The following is a 23,577-nucleotide window of genomic DNA, read 5'->3' as shown; positions in this document are numbered from 1 at the left end:
TGTCATGTTTATGTTATATGTATTATGCTGTCATGTTTATGTTATATGTATTATGCTGTCGTGTTTATGTTATATGTATTATGCTATAATGTTATATGTTTGTAACATTATAAAATGTTTAATAAAATGTTAATAAAATGTTTGTAAAGGTAATAAAATTATCTAACTAATTCCAACCTATATGATTCAAACTGTTGAGATTCTTTTACTTCAATTAAAACAATAGAAACACTGTGATTGTCCTACCCTGCACTACAGTATAAGTTACAAGATACAATATTCATGTAAAATCACCGATACAAAGGTTCTACTTATATTAAGTTATAAGTTGAAAAATCTCTTGCTAACATTAAAAATAAGCTAATAAGCATGACTAAGCCTATTAAGCTATTTACTGAAGACAATTTAATATGTTAATTAAGTGAAAAAGACGGAAAAATTTTCCGAAAAACTTATCGTTCCTAGGAGCTCAAAATTCTTTGTATACACGAAGAAACAAATTAACAAAGTATTACAGAAATTAAACAGTTGCCAAAACTTTTTTCACTGGTGAAGTTAAAATTAATCTACTGAAGTTATTGCAAGAAACCTATATAATAAACATTTTGCAGGATAAAAATTCTATAGGATAAACCTATAGTATTTATATCCTGCAAAAAAAAAAAAAAAAAAAAAAATTATAATAGTATGAATTTTAATCTAATAAGCAAAAAAAAAAAAATAATCACCCTACCACAAAAGTTCAGTGGTTTCAGTTAGTTTAATTATGCAGATATAATGTGATTTTTATGTCTACCAAAAACAATTAGTTAGTTTTAACTAATTTGTAAATTTACATCACTAGAGACTAGAATCCCAGAGACTTGAGATTCCAGTATGTCGGCTTATTGATATCAGAATATAATTTTTATTTTAATATAAAGCTACTGGCCATTATGGCTGTTATTGGAATAAACATTCCAAAAAATACATTGGATTAAAACTTGTTAATCATGTTCTTATAAAAAAGTGATGAAACTACTATACTGCTAGGTCTGCCATTGTTGCAGGGGGGGGGAGGCGGGAATTTGTAGTTTAACCACTGCTTGTAATAAAGATTATTAATTTTATAGAATGTAGCAATGTTTATATTTAGTTAATTGAAGCTGTTATATATTTTTATTAGATATCCCGTAGCATTTTCTCTGAGTAAAGGCAATATCAAAAGTATAATTTCCGATCCTGCAGATCCTGTTTATTTGCTGAATATTAAAAGAGGAATTTTATCAGCATTTGTAATAAAAAAATCAGCAGTTAGAACTGGTGCCTTAGAAGAAGTAAGTTGAAAAGTTCAGATACTGTTTATTTTTTATATTTATTCATTTTTCAATATAAAATAAAGCATTAAAGTTTATTTTAGTCTATACTAATTTTCACACTTTGCAAAATTCTACATAATTTTGTCTTTAAATGCAAGATTACCTTTTTAATTTCTTTTGTTTTTCTAATTGATTCTTGTAATTAGTATGCCCTTGAAGAATTTTATTCCTTGTATTAAAATTATATAATATATACAGCCTGTATAATTTAGTTTTTATGGCTCTATTTATTTCTATATTGGCTATATTATCAATATTGTATGAGGATTGGTAGACTGACCTTTAGCAAATACTCATACTAAAATGTGGTCTACAGCAATGTTTTTTAGTCGCTAGTCTGTGGACCAGACCCTCGTGAGTGGCACAGTTAGTATAGTCACCGTCCACTTCACACTGCATGGAAAATACTGAGTTTGAATCCTATCAAAGATGCAGGGAATTTTTTTGCATCTTTTTCATAGTGTGGCTGAGTTAGTTGGTCTCAGACAAGGGTAGTATGGTATTTTCTTTCAGAAACTCTGGTTTTTTGTCCTGCAAACAACAAAATTGGCTACAGAACACACACAATTTGCGGACATATATATCACACAATATGACCTAAGTTGGTGATGTGCCTAAAATCCTACAACAGCAACAACTTTAGACCAGGAGTTAAGGAACACCTTCTCATTCTGAGCTTTATTTGATAGCTTATTTTTTTTTTTTTTGTAACAGATATCCAAGTTTCACAGTAAACACTACTGAGCTTAACTGCTACTAATGTGTCATTTTCTGAGTTATTAGCTTAATTCTATTTTATTCCACTTTGTCACCCATAATTTTTTAATCCAAGAAAAAAGAACTTTTAGAATATTCTTCTGCTTTTCTGTGGCATCCTTTGGGGGGGGGATTAATTAAAGCTTAATAGCCTTTCTATTTCCTACTATTTGTTTTTTTTTGCATTCAAGCTTCCCACCTCTCTCTCTCTCTCTCACTCTCGAGGTTACAAGATTATTTAAGCATATTTATTTTTATAATTTTCAAGATGTATTCCTTAATACCTAATATATTCATTAGCTTCATACAGATGTTCATGGTACTTGCCCTTGGACAGCTACTGTAGAAAATGAAGACCATGTGAAGATTAAAAAAATCATGTCAAAGTGTGCCTTTCCAAGCCGTCCTGATTGGCAGTTTAGTCCATGGTCGCTGTTTTGGAATATGGTAAGGCAAATTTTGTTTTTTTCCTTCCTGAAATTTTAACCCTTCCTGAAAATCTGAGTTAAAAATTTCTTGAAATCTGAATCTTTCAGCTATTAGAATTTTAGTTATACATGCAGTTAAAATATTTTCTTGAGTGTTAAATATTAGTAAATTTTTATGCTGGATGTGTTGCTAAATATTAAATGCTGTCCTCTGAGTATTTTTTCTTTTGTTTTGGTAGAGTTTTATCCAACATGTTATCAACTCAACATTTGATTGTGATCTCTACTGGAATAAACAGAATGATAAAATGGAGAAATTAGTTTGCCTGGAGAGACATGCCATCATGTTGGAATCTACCCAACATACTATTACAGCTGTGCAGACAAATATTCAGTAGGTAACTTCCATGAAATAGTTAAAGTGCTGTTAATAATTAATTATATATGTATATACTGTAGTAAGTATAAAATCTTACTTTTGTTTTTATTCTGTAATTGTCTGTTAGTGATATGTTAGTGCTGAAGTTGCATTAGAATTTGAAAATGAAAGGAGATGCAAAAATTGAATTGGGAAGGAGAATAGGTTGGGGCCAAAACGATCTCAACCTATTCTCAAACTTTAAATGGGTGAGAAGTTCAGCTTGTTTGACTCGAAGCCCGGATGAAAGGATGTGAGTGCCCAGTGGGCCACTTTTGGTAAGCAGAACTGGTGCTATGGGATGAACCAAAAGACAACCTATTCGGCCCCAACGTATTCTCCATCCTCCCAACCACAAATTTTGACAGGAAGAGGTCTTGGAACAATCAGGCATGTTGCGAAACAAAATTAGCACTGCAGTAACAGTAAAATCACTAAGGAGGTCCAGGAGCATACAGAAGAGATTATTGGCATGATTACTATTCGGGGCATTTCATCAGATGGTTTCATGCAAGCTGCAGTGTGAAAACTCATCACAAAAGTCAATGCTTAGTGACAGCTCCAATGAGCCATGCTTGCAGAAACTGGAATTGATGCAGTGTAAATTCATTTTCTAGTGTTCCATTTGAGGGGAAACAGCATAAACCATGATTCAACCATGATATGCTGTTTCCATATAAAGATCATGGGTCTAGTAGAAGCTAAAAAATGCTTCCATCATCCCAACTATGAAGTACAGTGTAGAAGTATGATGGCACATGGATGCTTTTTTGTGGTATATACTGCTGTTTAAAAATCAGCAGTTTATACCACAAATATATTCTAGAGAATGCTACACTTTCCATGCTGATGGAATTTTACAGGGAAGGAGTATATACATTTCAGCTGGACTGTGCTAAGTGGTATAAAGTGCAATGCATGAGGTATGGTTTGAGGAGAATGAATGTGCTACTACTAGAATAGCTGGCTCAGAGTACTGATCTTAATCAATCCTTATTCATCTGTGGGATGAATTGGAGTAGCATGTGTGAAATAAACCACAGAGACTGACTTCACAAGTTGTGTTAAAAGATTTTTCTTGCATGAGGAATGTCAGAATATTCCCATTGAAACTTGACAAAAATTTTGTGGCAAGTTTGCTGCATAATCCTTTTGAAATTGTATTCATAAGCGTTTACATGCACGCATTCAGGATGCCCTAGAAGTGCAAAAAATTAGGTTATATTAATCAAATCATTTGGAATTAAAAAAGGTTATATTAACATATATGCTATTCTTAACAGAAATGGAGCTGCGGATATTTGAGGTTTAATATTAGGGGAGAATTTGATTCAAATATTTTATTGTAGAATGAATCTACAATAAATTTTCAAATTGTGTGCCTTCCACAGTCAAAACTCTAAGTAGTATGTATGCAGACATTTGATTTCAGAAGTTTCACATTCAACAGTGAAGTAAAAACTAATATTTTCTTTAAACAGCATATTGCACAGGATTTATATGAATATCCAAAGAAGAAATAAAAGCACGTCTCTCTGTAGGTGTTGTAAATCTGCTTATTATTTCTGTAAATCTGTTTATTATTATTTCTGGTACAAAAAGTACTAATTCTATGTTTTCGATATATTGAAAATACACCTAAATAATTCTTAATCTCTTCTTCAGTGATTGCCGTCTTTGTTGCTACAGTGTCACCGTAGTTGCCAGCTGTCTGTAAAGCTAAAGTTAAGGCATATCTGAAAATATCGAGATGTCTGTAATATACAGTCCTAAAGTTTTCAGGGATTTAATATATATACATTAATATATATGTTTAACATATATTCATCTTACATATGGTTTTTGACTCATTTTGGAATGTATTAGTATTAATATTGGCTATACAGTGCAAGGAAGACAAGTTTTGCTGTACCAGTTCAAAAAAAGATTAACAATTGGTGGATAAAATAAAACCTCCTACAAGCAACTTATATTAACTTACAAATGATAAGCCACTTAATATATCAGCAGAATATATTGGATTATCCACGTGATTGCATGCAACTTTATGATTGACATTTTTGCCATTCCTTTTATCTCCCAATTTTCAGGTCTCCACTGAATTTTCTTGCAACGCAGTGTGAGAGATTCATTCAAAGATAGGGTGAATTTTTCTCAGTCATTTCTATTAAATTTCTCTCACATTGTATATTTTTTTTTTTAATGAAAACCCGAAACACGAAAGGTATCAAAACCTATAGTACTTAGTACCGTGCATGGGTTGAAGGAGAAGTATGGGGGGGGGATGCCGTAAACTTTGCTCTAGAAACTAAACATGGGTTTCACCACTTCAAGCCTCCAATAAGCAAAGTGGTGGTATTGCACCGGTTGATGAGAGTCATCTACCACCTATATGCACGATTTCCAACCAATGTCAGCATTGTTGTTCATATTCATACCCAATGGTAATTGCTAAACAGGAGTTGCTAAACATGCCGTTATCATTGCAAAACATGTTTAGTAAATAGCTAAAATGAAATTTGCGTGACATATTGCACCTATATGATTTCTCAATCGATCTTTGAGGTGCCTTTTCTTGCTTTGCTGACAGTCAAAGTTCCTAAAGTTACGTTCTAAACAACTAATTTTGAAATAGCTCCATTTCTGAAAATTTGTGAGTTGGGAGTTTTAATTAGGGGAAATGTGTTCTGTAATTTAATGGGGATAAGGCAAGCTAAGGCAGATTGTGAAAAGTTTTTGGTTAAGAATGCAGAGAAAAGTAGCAAAGAATTCTTTGCTTAAAGCACTAGAGGGAAAGGTATGAACCACATTGGGCCTCTAGATATCAGCAGATGCTGCCGAAAGCTTCAGTTTTAGAGTAGTACAGTTTTACTGCTTTTAATGTATAATATTTTTATTATTTTAATATATTCATGTGATTTATTGTATTTTAAATTATATTATATTTTACAGTCGATTTTACGTATTTTATTTGTAATTTAATTTTATCTATGTTTAAAGTTATAATTGGTCAGAGTTGGTGGCATCAATTATGGATAGATTTCCTGACCACAGAGGCCTTTTTAGTGAATTATTCTGCCAGTTTGCTGCTAAATTTAACATAGATTGCATTCTATAATTTTATAGTATCTGAATATATAATTTAAGAATATTTGAACCTAGACAAACTGGCAAATGGCAAACAGAAACAGATAGCCATAGCCAATAGGATGTATTGAGTGGTGCTAGCCCTTGTCAGAGTACCATTCAATGTATCTTTTTATCAGTAATTTGCTTATCATCATTTTATTATTATTTTATTGTATTTTATTATAAATTATATGTTTAATCACAGAGTTTAACAATGAAGTCCAACTTAGGTTACCTAAATACTTGGCCTTATGGTTCTATAGGTATACTTTTACTCTTAATACCTATATTCCATATTCTTATTAAATTTCAATTGTCATTTGATTCCCTTGGTATACAGTTCAATAAATACTGTAATATATGTTTTATAGACTGATGTAATGTTTAATCAATATTTTGATGGCATTAATCTGATTTGAAACTCCTTTTCTAATTCTATATTTTTTCTACATGTTTATCACTTATTTCATATATGTTTTTTTATATATATATTACCATTATTGAATGGTCAGTGCTTTTGCACCATATTTTGTTTGTAGTGAACTGTTTAAGTTGATAATTGGCATCGTTTTAATTGTATCTCATATTATGAATCAACCTTCACAACGAGTTGCCAAGGTATTGCACTGCTTTGAATAAGTAATGCTTCACCAGTGGAGAAGACTAATGTTGCTATGAGTAAGCCAACAAGCTTCGAAATGGTGCTGTCTGGGGGGTGGTGGTATCCGCTGAGAATAAGTAACATTAGTCTTCTCCTCTGTGAAGCATTACTTATTCAAAGCAGTGTCTGTAAATACCTTTGCAGCTCATTGTGAAGGTTGATTCACAATTATGAGATACAATTAAAACAATGCCAATTATCGACTTGAACAGTTCACTACGAACAAAACATGGTGCAAAAGCACTGACCGTTCAATAGTGAATCTTAAGTGTAGTCCCATTGCTTCATGCAAAATAATTGACTTAGTTTATATATATACAGGTAGCTCTATGTGAAATATGTAGCAAATTGCTAAGAGTTGAGGAGGAAGTGAGATTCATTTGAGAGACATAGGCAAGTGAAGGGCATGGTCTAAATAAAGCTTACAAGGAAAAAGCTTGCCCCTGTATATATATAGGCAAATATAGTGTTTGCCAATAGTGACTAAGTTATTTATTAGACAGACACTGGAACAGTGGAAAGAGTAGAATCTTGAAATATTCAGTCATGATAAAAATATATGCATAAGAAATTGTGGAGAGTTTTATAAAGGTATATTAGGGAGAAGTTGAATTTTACAAGTATCCATGGATTATGGCAAAATAGAATGAGATAAAGTAGATTATACTGTATTGAAAATGCAAACATTTGAATTCAATAAAAAAATTCCGTAAATTGCAATATAATTCTTGCAGAATGAAATGAATTTCAATAATGCTAAAAAATGATAAAAATACAAAAAAAAAAAAAAAAAAATGCAAAGTAACAAGAAAGAGTGCCAAAACATTTTAGAAAAGGTGCTGAAAATGCCAGAAAATGCCAAAAAATGCTTAAAAATATACTAAATAATGATCTAAAAGAGTAATTCAATGACAAACTGTCTCATGTTTTGTTAATTGGATTAACTGGCTAGTATTTCCAATTCATGTTCATTGGAAATGTGTGTGCACACACACGCATACACAAAATTGATTTTTACTTGTTTTCATTTCAGCTACTCGATGGAGTATGTGGAATCTAAACTTGTATCAGGTTCCTCTCTGCCTAATATAATAGGACGCATTACTGGTATTCAATTTGAATATAATAAAACACCTGATCCAGAAACTCAGCCTCCAGAATTTTTGGAAAAAGCACAAATGATGTTAGCAGACCTTGTGACAACATCAGAAGATGCAGTTCAACCTTTCACAGTTCCAATGTTTACTGACTTTGTAGGCTGGCTCAGAGCTTCTCCTGATGTCTTACCCTTTGTTAGAAGTGTGGTATCATGCAACTTCCAAATAAAGTGCACAGACAAATTGAAGGTAAGTAGGTATTGGAGAACTTAATAAGTGCATAACTGAAAAAAAAAAACTTTTTTGCTTGTTTACAATAGATATTTTTCAAAATACCTGCACAGAACATTTCAACAGATTTTCTTCTCTTGTTTTCTCTTCCTTCCATGCCAAGTGTATGAAAATAAGAGGAAAACAAGGGCTTGCTCAGTAAGCATGTATATTAGTACAGAAAACATTGTGTACCAAATTTATGATCATAATCATAAATTTTGTAGAAAAAAGACTCCTATTTTATCCACTGCTGATGATTCATAGTAGTGAATGTGATTAAAGAAAAATTAAGAGGAAAAGATAATAAAGGATGGTATTCTTTGTCAATAAAGATATCCGACATGGTACCCAACATAATGTTTCTTCTTCAACAAAAAAAAAGAGTAGAAAATAATATATAGCCTGATGTGGGTGTCCACATTATAAGAAACAATACAGGACTGTGTACAAGTAAGAAAAATTTTGGAACTCATGGCAGAAGTGCATTAAGCTAGGATTCTGTACATATTTACTCTGGTATCTTAAGATTAAGAAAATAAATAACATCAGAGTACAGTAAAATACAGCAGGCCCTCGTTATAACACGGTTCGCTTTATGCTGATTTGCTATAACACTGTTCTTATATTATAACCCGTATCTGACTATAACGCTGTCACAAATCACTATAACGCTCTTTTACAGATTGCATTTTTGGCATATTTAACGAAATCGTTTCATTTGATGGAGTCAATAGCTTGAAAATGAACAGCAAGTCAATAGCTTGAAAATGAATAGCAAAACAAGAAATGGCACAATGGGACATGTCTGGTGTACAATCAAAAAGAGTTGAATAATATTTTGCCTGCTTAATTGAGAAATGATTTCAGTATGAACATGGTTACCCAAGAGTGAAATAAACTCATTTTGTACTCTTTTGGACAAATAACTAACACAATGTGCTTTGTGACTAGAAATATGTTACTTTAGATTGGGAGCATAATGACTTACGAGTTCAATTAAATTTAAAAATATCCATGCATTATCATTCCCAATTTGTTCATTTGATCCTCTAAAGAGGAAGATTATTCTTGGCACAAAACATTATAACATCTAAAATGACTCAAAATGTTTCACCATTTTTCTGTTTCAGTTGTTATAATGTTTTGCAAAACATGGTCAATGAGTCCGCCATCTTTCAATTTTTTTTTTTGGAAACATTTCCAAATAAAAAAGCATTTTGATGATTTGTTGCATTTTCATGATCGACAATTCTGTTAAGGTTCTTCCAATTCTTAAAACCTTTTTTGGAATTACAGGTTTCGATTCTGTTGTGTTTATGCTTTTGCCAAACAAAATGCATAGAAAACAAAATATTGCTGAACAAAATTTTGAATATATCAGCCAATTACATGATACAGTTTCACTATTGGAACATGTTTTAAAGAACCACTCTTTTGAAAATTTATGGCCATTAATTACTGATTCTCAAAAATCTGCATCTTTTCCTTGATCAGGCCCATGCTCTTTGAAAACACATCTAATCTTGTTTGATATTACTGGTCACGATGGTGGGTCATTATAATCAATCTTCATTACGTTGGCATCTTCATCAGTCCGTTGTAAATTTTCTGGAATTTCTTCTTCAAAAGTTGGAATCTTCAACTGTACATCATTGTCATTCTGGTCAGGTGGGTCAGCATTAACATCAAATTGATTTGAGTTGGCTTCTTCATCTGTCCATTGTACATATCCTGAAATTTCTTCAAAAGGTTGGACTTCCAACTCTTCCTCATTTTCTCTTTAGTAATTTGAGTTAATTGCCCCTCAACGTGGGCACCTGTACGTGGTGAGGGGACCTCCCAGTGACGCTGCTGGGTTTCCAGATTAGCATCACTGGGATCTAACGCCCATACCTTGGTTTCAGGGTTACATCTTTGAAATCCGGCGTGTGCAGCTGTGCGCCGCGACCCGTGGAAGCGGAAAGGGGGATCCTGGTGGTTGAGGGGCCCAGCTTCAATACACCACTTTGGCCCCTGCTTCGACGAGACGGGTGGTCCCGGACCGGCTCGACTGGGATCAATCGGCGGGTGGTATTATACTGCTAGGGTCAACTGCGTTCCAATAAGTCTCCCTCCCTATGGTCCTGGGACGGGATAAAGACTTATTGGTAACGTGGGTATGGTGCTCTAAGCGAACTCGGCGTCCCATTCGTGTACGCAGTACCTGCTAGTTCACGAGTGGGCGTCCCCTCGTAGGGCTCCGTGGTGGGTGAGGTACTTAGGCATCAGACATTTTCTCTTTACTCATATGAGTAATTTAAATCTTTCTTCTGGGGCCCCAACAAGGCCCCTACCTAATCGAAATGATGACGCAGAAAACACCTCTGCAAAAAGAGCCAGGACTGAGGATACACCATCATCAGTGACACCGCTTTTCCTCATTCTCCATTCCACCGGAGAGCAGTCCATTGGGAAGATGTCACCCTTCTTTATCCAGAAAGGATTAGAAGGGTTGGCAGGTTCACCTAAAACTGTAAAAAGACTGCGTTCTGGCGACCTTTTGGTCGAAGCTTCTACCACCAAGCAAGCGGAAAAAATCATAAAGTCTACATCCATAGGGGGAATACCTATCGTCGTAACCCCTCACAAAACTTTAAATTCTTCACGTGGCGTCATATCAGAGTGGGACCTTCTTCATGTTTCTGAAGAAGAGATCTGCTCTGAATTAAAAGAACAAGGAGTGACAGCTGTCAAAAGAATATCAATGAGAAAGGATGGGAATCTCGTCCCTACCCGAGTTCTCATCCTAACGTTTAACACCCCACGGCCTCCAAGTTCCATCAAAGCAGGCTATCTAAACTGCCCAGTGAGGATTTATATCCCAAACCCACTGCGGTGTTTTAGATGCCAAAAATATGGCCACTCACAAACATCTTGTCGTGGTAACCCTGCCTGTGCTCGATGTGGTGTGAAAGACCACGAGAGCAAGGAATGTACAGCTCCAAAACCCACCTGTGTCAACTGCCAAGGTGAGCACCCCGCCTACTCAAGAGCATGCCAGCGGTGGAAGGACGAAAAAGAAATCCAAAAATTGAAAACAGAGCTGAATATTTCCTACCCAGAGGCCAGAAAACGTATCCAACCAGTAAATAGCGGGAAACCTTCATATGCCCAGAAGGTTTCTGCTAAGAGCACTATCGGGACACAAACTGAGATGACTATACCACCAAGAGAGTCATTCACCCCGATTGCACGCTATTTATTGAGTTCTCAAAAGCCCACCAAAAAAACACAGTCAGTTGCCACTCCTATATCCGTACCTCCTAGTGCTCCACCACTACCAAAACCAAGTGGTAAAGAGCCTCAAGTAACAACAGAAAGAATGGATGTAGAGAACAAGGAGGTACAGGATGAATCAGTCTTGGAACTCTTTGCGGAGGAGGAAATGGACACGGGACAGCGTCCATTCTTCCCCAAAAAAGACAAATCCAAGACTGATAAAAGTAAGCCCTCAGCACCTCGGAAGCCGCCTGATGGACCCACCAAGCCAAAATAATGGCTAAATTCCTACAATGGAATTGTCGTGGATTCCGGCGAAATACAGATGACATCAAGGCCCTCCTGCAAAAGCACAAGCCAGTTTGCTTTTGCTTGCAGGAGACTTATTTAAAGGCAAATGATGATCCCACCATGCATAACATCACAATCTTTCGTAAGGATAGAATTGCGGATGGTCCTGCCCATGGAGGAGTGGCTATCCTTGTGAATAATCAGACCGCAGTTCAGCCCTTGCTAATTACAACCAGCATAGAGGCTGTTGCAATTCGCCTTACAGTGGGATTCCTATTAACGGTCTGCTCTATTTATTTGCCACCTGGGACTGACATCTCCCAGGAAGACCTTGATGATCTTGTAACGCAGTTGCCTCCCCCTTTCTTACTTCTTGGGGATTTTAATGGACATAACACCCTGTGGGGTAGTGTTAACATCAACGGAAGGGGACGAGTCATAGAGCGTATGCTCAATGACAATGACCTTTCCCTTCTGAATACTGGAAAAAACACCTTCTTCCACATGCCTACCCGTACTTTTTCTGCCATTGATCTCTCTATCTGCTCCCCTTCTCTACTCCCTTCACTCACTTGGGAAGTGGAGGAGAATCCATACGGAAGCGATCACTTCCCTGTGATAACCTTGTTACACAGTGGGAGACCATGTCTTCCTTTCAGGTTACCACGGTGGAAGATTGATCAGGCTGACTGGTTTGCCTTCCAAAATCAGGCAAATTTTGATCTCAGTACCGTCAGCCAAGAGCCTATCAATGAAGCAGTAACGTACATCACAGAAGCTATCGTCCAAGCAGCTGCGAATGCAGTTCCAAAAACATCTGCCCGGTTTCCACCATTTCCCAAACCTTGGTGGAATTCCCAATGCACAACAGCAAAAAGGGCCCAAAACAAAGCGTGGGGGATATTCCGCCGATATCCTACCACGACAAACCTTATGGCCTTTAAACGCGCACGAGCTAAAGCACGCTATACCCGCCGTCAGAGTCAAAAGGAATCGTGGATCCGTTTTACATCATCTATTAACCAGTCTACCAACTCCAAGGTAGTCTGGGATAAAATCCGGAAAATGAAGGGAAAATATACATCCCACCCTTCTTCAATCCTAGATTATAATGGATGCACTATTGCAGATCCAACTGCAATAGCCAATGCTCTTGGGGAAACATTCTCTAACATCTCCGCAACATCTTCCTATTCCCCAGAGTTCCTGGTCCTGAAATATAAAATCCAAAAACAGACACTTGACTTCAAGTCCAAGGGCCTCTATCCCTACAACGGGGAATTCACTAGAGAGGAACTGAAAAGAGCTCTCACTCTTTCCAAAGCAAGTGCTGTTGGACCAGATGGCATCCATTATGAAATGATTAAACATCTTTCATCAAAATCTATGGATTATCTGCTCCTTCTATATAACAGAATCTTTATTGAAGGGCAGTTTCCGGATTCCTGGTGCAAGGCAATCGTTCTTGCCTTTCCTAAGCCAGGAAAGGATCCAAAAATCACCACCAATTATCGTCCTATTGCTCTGACTAGCTGTCTGTGCAAAGTCCTGGAGAGAATGGTCAATTCTCGTTTAATATGGTATTTAGAATCAAATGACCTTCTCTCCAATATCCAGTGCGGCTTCCGAAGGAACCGGTCCACTCTGGACCATCTTATTAGACTGGAAACATCCATCCGGGATGCTTTCCTAAAACGCGAACACTTGGTGTCAGTGTTTTTTGACATGGAGAAAGCGTATGACACAGCTTGGAGATTTGGCATCTTAAAAGATCTGCATAGCCTGGGTCTCAGGGGACGACTCCCCATTTTTATTAAAAACTTTTTGGCCAACCGATCTTTCCAAGTTCGTGTGGGATCCTCACTCTCTCGTTCCTTTAGTCAAGAGGAGGGAGTACCACAGGGATCAGTTTTAAGTGTCACGCTTTTCGCCATCAAAATAAATTCCATCACAGGACAACTTCCTCCTACCGTAAACAGTGCCCTCTATGTTGATGACTTTAGCATATTTTGTCAGTCATGCAACATGAGGGTTATTGAAAGACAACTGCAAAAATCCATTGATCGCCTCAACTCCTGGGCACTTGCAAATGGCTTCAGGTTCTCGCCGGAGAAGACCGTTTGCGTACACTTTTGTCGCAAGCGTAATCTTCATCCTGAACCTGAATTAAGGCTCGGACAAAATGCTATTCCAGTAGCAGCGGACACAAAATTCTTGGGACTCGTATTTGATCAAAAGCTGACCTTTCTGCACCACATCCGTCAACTTCGCACAAAGTGCACACGCGGGCTTAATATTCTCCGCTCGCTCTCCTCTACATCTTGGGGAGCAGACCGTTGTACGCTTCTTCGGCTTTACCGTGCACTTGTGCGATCCAAACTTGATTATGGGTCCCAGGTATATTCTTCAGCCAGAGACAGTGCCCTTCGATGGCTGGATCCTGTCCATCACCAGGCTCTTCGTGTCGCTACTGGAGCATATCGCACATCTCCTGTCCAGAGTTTATACGTCGAAGCAAACGAACCACCGTTATCGCTTCGACGTAAGCAGTTGTCTTTAAACTATGCTCTAAAGCTGAAATCCCTGCCAGACCATCCTAGTGGACATCCGTTTTTGATCCACGTTGGGAAAACTTATATAATACCCGTCAGACTGCCAACCGACCTTTTGGCATTCGTGTCCAAGAGCTACTCAGAGAGTTTAACATCATGGTAGACAAGGTTGCACAAACACCAAAAGAAACTCTTCCACCCTGGCATGCTCATACTCCATCGTGCGACTTTTCCCTTAAGAAATGGGTAAAGTCTGAGACCTCATCATCTGTCTACCAGCAGCTCTTTTCTGCACATCGAGCTGAGAACTCCGACTTCCTGCCCGTCTACACAGACGGCTCGAAGTCTGAATCGTTCGTTGGATCTGCTGTTGTGTTCCCGGACACTATAATATCTCAGCAGATTCTTCCCGAATCCAGCATATACACTGCAGAGCTGCATGCTATAGAGTTAGCCTTGGATCACATTCGAATTTCTCAATGCCAAAGGTCAATAATATACTCTGATTCTTTGAGTGTATTACAGGCTTTATTATCTTTGAGACGCAGCTGTCATCCAGTTCTCTCTCGGGTTCAGCAGAAGATATATTCTCTTCATAAATATAAATTTGATATTCGCTTCTGCTGGATTCCTAGCCATATTGGGATAAAGGGAAATGATTTGGCTGACACTGCAGCCAAATCAGCAGCTCCCACTAACAATCGTTGCCTGTCAGTCCCCTATACAGACTACAGGCAAATAATACGAGAAAATATATATTCCCAATGGCAAGAACTATGGCATAGAGAGAGAACAAATAAATTATACCAAATAAAGCCTCTAATACAAACATGGCAGTCCAGTCTGCGCAGGAATCGGAGCGAGGAAGTTGTTCTTGCCCGACTCCGCATAGGACACAGTCATCTGACACATTCGTTTCTGCTGAGGGCGGATGATCCTCCTATGTGCGAGCAATGCGACACCATTTTATCCGTTAAACATATTTTATGTGACTGTCCCAGTTTTAGTAATGCTCGTTTTATCGCTTTTAACCATCTGACTGAGCCTTATACACTCAGTCAGATTTTATCCGACAATGACCACGTGTCTGCTATTTTTAGTTTCTTGAAATCAGTAAACCTTTTTAACCATATTTAAAAAATCTTTTTATTTTTACCTTGTTTACTGCTATTCGTCTTTTAAAATATATACGTGGCTTTTATACCCTGACTTAGTGACCTAATTCGTTAGGTCACTGAAAGCTTTTTATCACTTTCATGACAAGGTTTTGGCGCATTATAGCCTTAGTCGCTGATGCGCCAATAAAACTAAACTAAACCAAAACTAATTTGAGTTAATTTCTTCCTCTGGTGGCCCTTTTTCAAAAGACAAGATTTCTAAGTGGTTTTCATTGTCTCTTCACTTGCTTGGGTGGTATCAATTTTCCCTTTCTTCAACCAACTCTGTAAATTGTTGTCCATCTTTCGATTATCTTCTTCATTACGTTTTCACTTTTTCCTGCATTCACTACTACAAAGTTTTTTTTTAATGCCAGTTTTACTAGAAAACAAATTTAAATTTATTAAATAAATTTTAAATAAATTTATTGTATTGTTATTAATTTCAAATATACCCAAACACTTACCTTCATGATTAAATTGCATATCTTCTGTAGAGGTAGAGTGTTTACACTCGATGGTGTCGATGATAACTCTGCTGGGACACAAGTAATTGAGGTTATAAAAATGACAACCAGTGGAGTGACAACCATGGTGGCACCCCAAATAGCACTGCCACACAGAGCTCAGTATCTGTACAGTGGTATGACAAAGATTTTCGTCTTGCAAAAGCAAGATGATAAATGGATTGGAATAATCAAAACATAAAATCAAAAATGTTGGCAATTATTTAATCTTTCTTTTGGCACCCCTTTCAGCTTTTAACCTGAGGCAAGAGCCTCATTCACCTCATCCTTGGCACTGATCTGCCTCCATTTAAAACACCCCATACACCATAGTTCACTTGGCTTGGCTTTAGGAGCATTCCACACATCATCAGTTCTAGTTACTTTCTTACATTTCATTTAATTATTTCATTTTTTTATTTTAAATCAGTGTAGCCCTAAGGATGAACGATGCTACCTGTTGAACAATTAACTGTTACTGTGCATTACATTTTTCAGATTCATGAGGCACCTATGTTTAAGGGATCCACTTGGTACAGAGTTACATTACATGTTATTGTGAAATATGATAATATATTTCCTTCTCGTGTAAATTTCTTTGCCACACTGTGGCCATGCTAGATTGTAAACAGAAAAAGTTATTTTTATATTACAATATATTTCTTATGTCATTTAATACAGTTATTTCATTTAACAAACACAGGGTGAAAGTCATCCTACCATTCATCATTATTACTATCCATGCAGTGTACCACAAGTCATACCTCAATTATTTCCTCATTATGTACATAATTTACAAAACAATTTCTAAATGGGAAATACTGAGGAAAAAATTATGTGATTGAGATGTGTGAAACCATTGAGTTTGTGTTCATATATCCCATGTGCGTGTGATATCTATTCCATAATTCTCTTACCTGCCTTTCTGAATGTATTGAAGGGAATATAAGACTCATAATATACTTAAATATATGTTATTGCTTTATTATCCTCTGCCTAAACTATCATTTAAATTAATATTTATATATTTTATTTAATTTCAGGACCTGTCCATGTCTTTTCTAAAAGATGCTTTAGTCCAGTGTAATACTGTAGCATGTACAAAAGCAGTTACTTACTTGGTTACAGGAAACCACATCTCAGAGAAATATCTAAATTTTATATTATTTTCCTGGTCAAATATCCTCATTACTAAACCGGCCTATATTGAAGAAACATTGGTAAGTGTTCATTTGTTTTATTAAAAAAAAAAATAGATACATGAAATTTGATCCGTTAATAATGGATAATTCTCCAGAATAACTTTTGGAGAATATTTTGAGAAGAATTATTGTCTGAGACTAATTCCCTGTTCACATCACTAGTGTTTCAGTGAATAATACTTTTTATTATATACGAATTTGCAATTATTTTTAGTAATAGAATTAGACTGAGTACTTTCTTTTTGTGACATATTTATCTCCGAAACATGAGTATGTTAGTATATGAATGCTAAATAATCATGAAAAAATTTACTAGCTGTTATACATTTATTTTATTGTAGTTTTATTAATTTGTAAGAAGCTTGGATCTTCTTGCTGGATTGCTGTCTTCCTGTATAGAGGTGCTGTGGCTGTATCTAGCAGAATACCAGACAATCCTAACTATGCAGCTAATGTGCTTGACCTTTTCTCACAAATGCCACTTCTAAGTACTTGGTCTACCTCAGATCACAACTTAGTGATGGTCTCTTCTCCAATGGTGTCTTTCTCTCATTTCTGTCAGAAGGATTTTGAACAACTTTGATGCTAAGAAAGCTCCAGATCCTGAGTATTTCTCCACTTGTTCTCAAAACCTGTGCTCCTGAGCTTTTCCTGTTCTGTGTCGCCTTTTTTCGCTTTCTTACTCCAAATTTCTCCCATCTAATTATCGTCCCATTGCACTTACTTTTACTCTTTACAAAATAATGGAGAAATCAGTTAACCACCAACTCTTAAACTATATAAAACCTTCCATCTGATTTTCTCCAGTCCAACTTTCCTAACAATGAGGTAATTTTCCTTGGTGATTTTCATGTTCACAACTCCAGCTGGCTTCCGTTTTTATGGATTATGGATTTTAATCCATAATTATGGATTCTGTCAGTGTTGATCCACTATTGATATTTTTGTTTATGTTACCCATCTGTGGACAAATTCAATGTAAAAGTTTGGTGAAACTCAAGCAATTGCTCTTGACATTTCAAAGGCTTCCGATTGTGTTTGGCATAAAGGTTTTCTAAATAAGCTTCCATCTTGTGGTTTGCCAACTGTTTTTTGTAATTGGTATCCAGTTTTCTCTCTGACCGCTCACTGCAGGTGATGGTAGATGACTCTGTCTTCTAACTTCTCCACTAAAATGCTGTTCCCCAAGGTTTGCTTCTTTCTCCCACTCTTTTCCTCTTGTATATTAATGACCTTCTTCCATCAACCAGAAATCCCATCCTTTGTTATGCTGATGACAGCACATTGCATTCCACCTTCCAGTTTGAGAAACTTTGCTTTGCACAAACAACTTAAACTTCTCCAATATCTGCCAGTTACTTAAACACTGATCTCCAGTTAATTCTCCATTGGGACAAAGATAATTTAGTTGATTTCAATCCTTCTAAAACTTAATCCTGTCTTATATCTCACAAAAAGGATTATTTTGCTCCTGTGCTTATCTTTGATGCCACTGATTTCTAGGCAAGATCATATATCTCTATAAGGATTACCCTGACTTTAATCTCTCTCGGCATAAGTATATCACAAATATTGCTTCCTCTGCATCTAAAAAACTGGTTTTCTCTTTTGCTCTCAGCATTACTTTTTTTTCAAACAGCTACTCACTCTGTACAAATCTCAAATCCATTCTACCATGGAATGTTGTTTCCACATATGGGTTGGTGTCCCCAAAACCTCTCCCAGACTTCTAGATTCCATTCAAAAGAGGGCAGTTAGGTTAATTAATGACTCATCTCTAACAGAGTATGCCTACTCTCTGTCTCGTAGATGGTCTGTTTTTGCTGCTTTTCTATTGTTACTTCCATGGGCACTGTTCTTCGGAATTATCTTCTATAATTCCTGCTCTATCTTCCAAAGTAGTCTGAACATGTGATGCAGCCAGTTAACATCCTTTTACTGTCCATTGTCACTCACAGAACCAACTTTTCTTCTTCTTCATTTATTCATTCAACTTCTGTTTTCTGCAACAACCTTCCTTCATGTGTATTACCCAAAAATTACAACCTACAGAAGTTCAAGTCTAATGTCAACTAGTATATTCTTTCATCTTATCAACCTTCAGCCTATGCATGGTACTAAGTACTATAGGTTCTAATACCTATCATGTTTGGTGTTTTCATAAAAAAATAAATAAAAATGAAAAAATAAAAGATTTAGCTGTCTACTATGATGTTGTGACAACAGAATCTTTCTTCTCAGAGAGCTGGAAGTTTAACGCTGTTATACTGGCTAAATCTTTTATTTTTCATTTTCATAGTCATATTTTTATAGCCATTATCATCTGACAAGAGGTGATATCCTTTTGGTACTTCTTTTAGCGGCCAGAAAAAGTGATAATCATGCGGAGGTAAGCCTAATGAATATGGAGGACGGGTAATACCCCAAACTTTACCTTGTCTATCTGATTCATTGTAGAATCGGCGATGTTTGAATGAGGGTCAGCATTGTCATGCCTCAGGACAATAAACTGAATTCTGATCTATGAAATTGTATTGAAAAGGCATATTTTAACAAAGGATCAATACCAGTGGATATTTCCTTTCTACGTGATGTATACTTTCTGTAGGTATTATACAGAAAGAAAATACTCATGGTATTGAAATTCAGCTGTAATTTCATCTTTAACCCATTCATGAATATGTGCATATATATACATTTTGTGTGTATGGGCCCTTAACAATTTGTACATATAGATGTTTTCATTTTCATTAGCAAATAATGTTTCAAAGTAATCTTTTAGTAAGTGCTGCCATTCCTTATCCATGTTTCTAAATAATTGTAGACAATTTATAATGAATGGCAGCAGGAAAATAAATTTTAAAATTGTAGGAGGAGGAGCAGGAGATAATTTTTTTCTGTTGGCCACCGTTGTCTGATTTTGATTTAAAATTCTGTGGAATTCACATCCAGAAGTGATGAAATTTAATGAAGTGATATATAAATATAAATAGAAGATAGTATTACGTCAAAAAGGAAATAATAAGATTTTAACAAATTTTTTTATGATTCTTGAATTCTTTTGCGATTTTTTCAAAAAATACTGATTTGATTTTTGAAATAATTTCATTCTAACATTGGGAAACTAAGCCAAAATAAGGACAAATTAATATTTAAAAGCATTTATGTAAAAATGAAAAAACTCACTCTTCAAGGCTCACATCATGCTTATAAACTCACTTTTGTAAAGGTTAAGGTGGTGATTATAAATTATGTGAAAAAAAAATGCCAAGAGCATGAACAATGGCAAAAAGAAATATTGATGAACATAATTCTGCTTGAAAATCACTGATGATGAAACACATCTCTTTTGCCATCATGCTAATGGTAGACCTTTGCATGTGTGCCTACCATTAGCAAAAAATTGTGAAGCAATGGACCTAGTTCATAGTTCAGACATTCAGATGCTGCAGGCTGGTAGCAATGGTGTCATAGGGTAGGAAGTATTTTGTTAGGAGTTTCAGTTCAGTAACTCAAGTGTAATAATGTCCAACAGTGATGGACTATTGAACATATTGTTTTTGATCAAATACATGAAGCACTGTTTTAATCATCTCCAATGATAATAGCACCTTTGAACTGGACAGTATACTGTAACGCGGTGCCTCCGTAGCCAGGGCCGACCGGGTTAGCCGAGTGGGTAAAGTACCTGCCCGGCAACCCAAAGGTCGCGGGTTCGATTCCCGCCTCGGGCTTGGATCAAAGTACTGCAAAAACCTTGGGAGGTGCAATATGGCCACAGAAGCCGATGCGCCAACAACTACCAAATCAAAAAAAAAAAAAAAAAAAACCGTAGCCAGGTGGGAAGGAGCAGCAGTGCGTAGCACATGCTTCTTGATTAGACCGGGTTCAAGCCCGTCACCACCAAATACGGAGGATGTGGAAAGGTCAGGGAATGACCACCGCATATTCCCAGAGCAATATGGCCTTAGTTGCTAATGCTTCTAAAAAAAAAAAACAAAAAAAAAAGTGTACTGTAACACTGTTCCATAAATGCACATTTATGATTTACAGTTCATTTGGAGGGCTTCGTCCAGTTATTTTGTTCCATCAGCTCTTCCCCATTGATACTCATTTTTCAATTCATTTTGGTATGATTGTGAAACACTCAATACCTTATTAGGTGGGCCTCTGATCTATCTCATTTTTACATGAGGTGGTGGCCATCACTAATTTTGTGCGTGTGTTCTCTTTTATTCTTGGTGATCATTGCAAAAACTGTTAATTGTTTATCAGAATGCTTTGAAGTTAAGTTTTTAAATTAATCAGTTATTTTAAAATTAATTTAAAAATTGATAATTTTTAAATTATTGATTTTCACCTATTATTAAATAAAATGCATAAAGATAAAAACCATTTTTCATAATATATTCACTTTTTTTTTTTTACTTTTCTTTATTTTTCAGACAATCTGTAAGGCTCGGGATGTGAAATTTTGTTGGTTAGCATTAGGAAGAATAATTAATAAATATTCAAAGGAAAATCCAGATATCATGAAAACCGAGGTATATAATTTTGAAGTTGCTTCACTAAACTGTTTTTTAAATTTAGATATTTTAATTATTGAAAAAATCATGCTCCCATATCTTCAACATGCAATCTTTGCTAATACGCCTGTGAATATGCATTTTGGTCCTAGAGGGCGCTCCACAACAACAAGCCTAGCTGACACCATTGTACGCATCCAAACTGCGTTTCAAGATAAGGCACAATGCGATATATTTTATTTTGACATTAAAGGTGCTTTCGACAACATAGATCTCAAAAAAGCTTTTGAAATACTAAAAAATCATTTTCCTGTTGACACAATGATTATTTCCTATCTTCAATACAGCCTAAATCGCAGACTTCTCCTCTTCCCCACTAGTACTGACAATATTCTCGTCACAACCTCAACAGGCATTCCCCAAGGAGCCGTTCTCTCCAGTACTATATTTTCAGCATCTCTTCAACCACTTCTACAAGAAAATCCAAATCTACTGGCATATGCTGATGATTTAAAGTTATTTATAATCTCCAAAGCCACTGATGATATTCGCAAAGTTATCAATGATGCGAATTCACAGATTTGTGAAATCATCAAGTACCTGAAAGATCTCAATCTGAATATAAATGCGAGCAAATCTGCTCAAATTACTTATTCCCTTCAGAAACAACCCAACCACATAGAAATAAAAATTGCAGATGTCCCAGTCCCAAATGTTTACGCTCACAAAGACCTTGGAGTTGTTTTTGATAAAAATCTCTCCTTTAATGCCCACTATTTATATGTTGCTCAAAAAATTCAAAAAGCAAAATGGTTAATCAAACAAGAAACAGCAGCGATTCAAGACAGAAAAACAGTCATTAAGCATGTTCAAAGATGCATCTTTCCCATTCTGTCCTATGCTTCCGAAATCTGGTCTGGTGCTCCACAAGTAACCGTCAACAAATTCCTTGCCCTAGAATATTGGGTTCTTAGATGGCTCAATAGTAAGCTTCGTTTTCCCCATACAATATACAGGCAACAGCTTTATAAAACCCTAAAAACAAAGCCTCTGCAACAGATGATCAACGAGTCTGGAGTCATGCTTCTTGCAAAGTTAATCACATCTGCATGCGATTCACCAAACTTAGCCAATATAATAGCTGTCTCCAACAGAGAAAATTCAAGAAACCAGCAATTCAAATCCAACCTCTCCAGGCTCAAACAAATGGACAGAATGTTCCCCAATGCATCTCTTCACCTCATAAATCATCACAACATTGATTGCAACAGGTTAATCAACTCTAAAGCCTACAGGAGTCAGATCTCCGATAAAATGAAGAAAAATAATCCAACCCAGTAATTGCAACTGAAAGCCAAATGTCCTGTTCTGCAATGTTTTTAAATTCATAACTGTTCTGCAATTTTTTTAAATCATAACTAAAATTTCTAGCTTGTTAATATCTATATAAAATCTACTATGTACATATACTTTTATATCATTCCCTTTGTATTTTTACCTGCCCCTAGCCATGTGCTGTGATGGGCTTGCTGTATTTGCAATAAATGAATATTTATTTATATGCATTTATAGTATAATTCTAATAATAATAATAATAGTGATAGATTGGACTAACACTGAGCTGGAGATGATTATGAGATCGACCAGGATAATGATGACCCAGAGGTGCCAACACCACCCTATTGAGAGACTAACCATAGCCTGGAAAGAAGGAGGGAAGGGTTTGATGGACCTCATTGAACAACGGAAGAAAGTGATTAAGAACCTGAAGGAATACTTCCAGGAAAACACAGTGCCAAGCTACCAAGCCATAAGGAAGATAGACAAATGGCACACACTGCTCAACCTCAACATGGAAATACTACTCACAACCACACACACACACAAAAGAAACAAAGACAGCAAGATGGGTGAAGAAGGCACTCCATGGCAGACACTACAATGACTACATAGATAAGATGGCTT

General features: G+C 36.1%; 1 protein-coding gene across 1 annotated transcript in view; it reads left to right on the top strand.

The window, feature by feature from the left end:
- LOC150075450 (uncharacterized) overlaps positions 1 to 23,577 on the top strand; it is a 286,845-nt gene that overhangs the window by 36,265 nt on the left and 227,003 nt on the right. Inside the window, exons 6-11 of the mRNA XM_090388490.1 lie at positions 1,166 to 1,316; positions 2,415 to 2,561; positions 2,782 to 2,936; positions 7,784 to 8,096; positions 16,928 to 17,104; positions 21,532 to 21,630. Of these exons, the coding sequence (XP_090244616.1) occupies positions 1,166 to 1,316; positions 2,415 to 2,561; positions 2,782 to 2,936; positions 7,784 to 8,096; positions 16,928 to 17,104; positions 21,532 to 21,630 (1,042 nt within the window). The remainder of the gene's footprint in view (positions 1 to 1,165; positions 1,317 to 2,414; positions 2,562 to 2,781; positions 2,937 to 7,783; positions 8,097 to 16,927; positions 17,105 to 21,531; positions 21,631 to 23,577) is intronic.

This window comes from Mastigoproctus giganteus, chromosome 14, assembly GCF_048544385.1.
Source record: "Mastigoproctus giganteus isolate SK-2022 chromosome 14, ASM4854438v1, whole genome shotgun sequence".
Taxonomy (NCBI): domain Eukaryota; kingdom Metazoa; phylum Arthropoda; class Arachnida; order Uropygi; family Thelyphonidae; genus Mastigoproctus; species Mastigoproctus giganteus.
The sequence above is the reverse complement of the archived record's forward strand: the minus strand, read 5'-3'. Positions and strand labels throughout refer to the sequence as shown.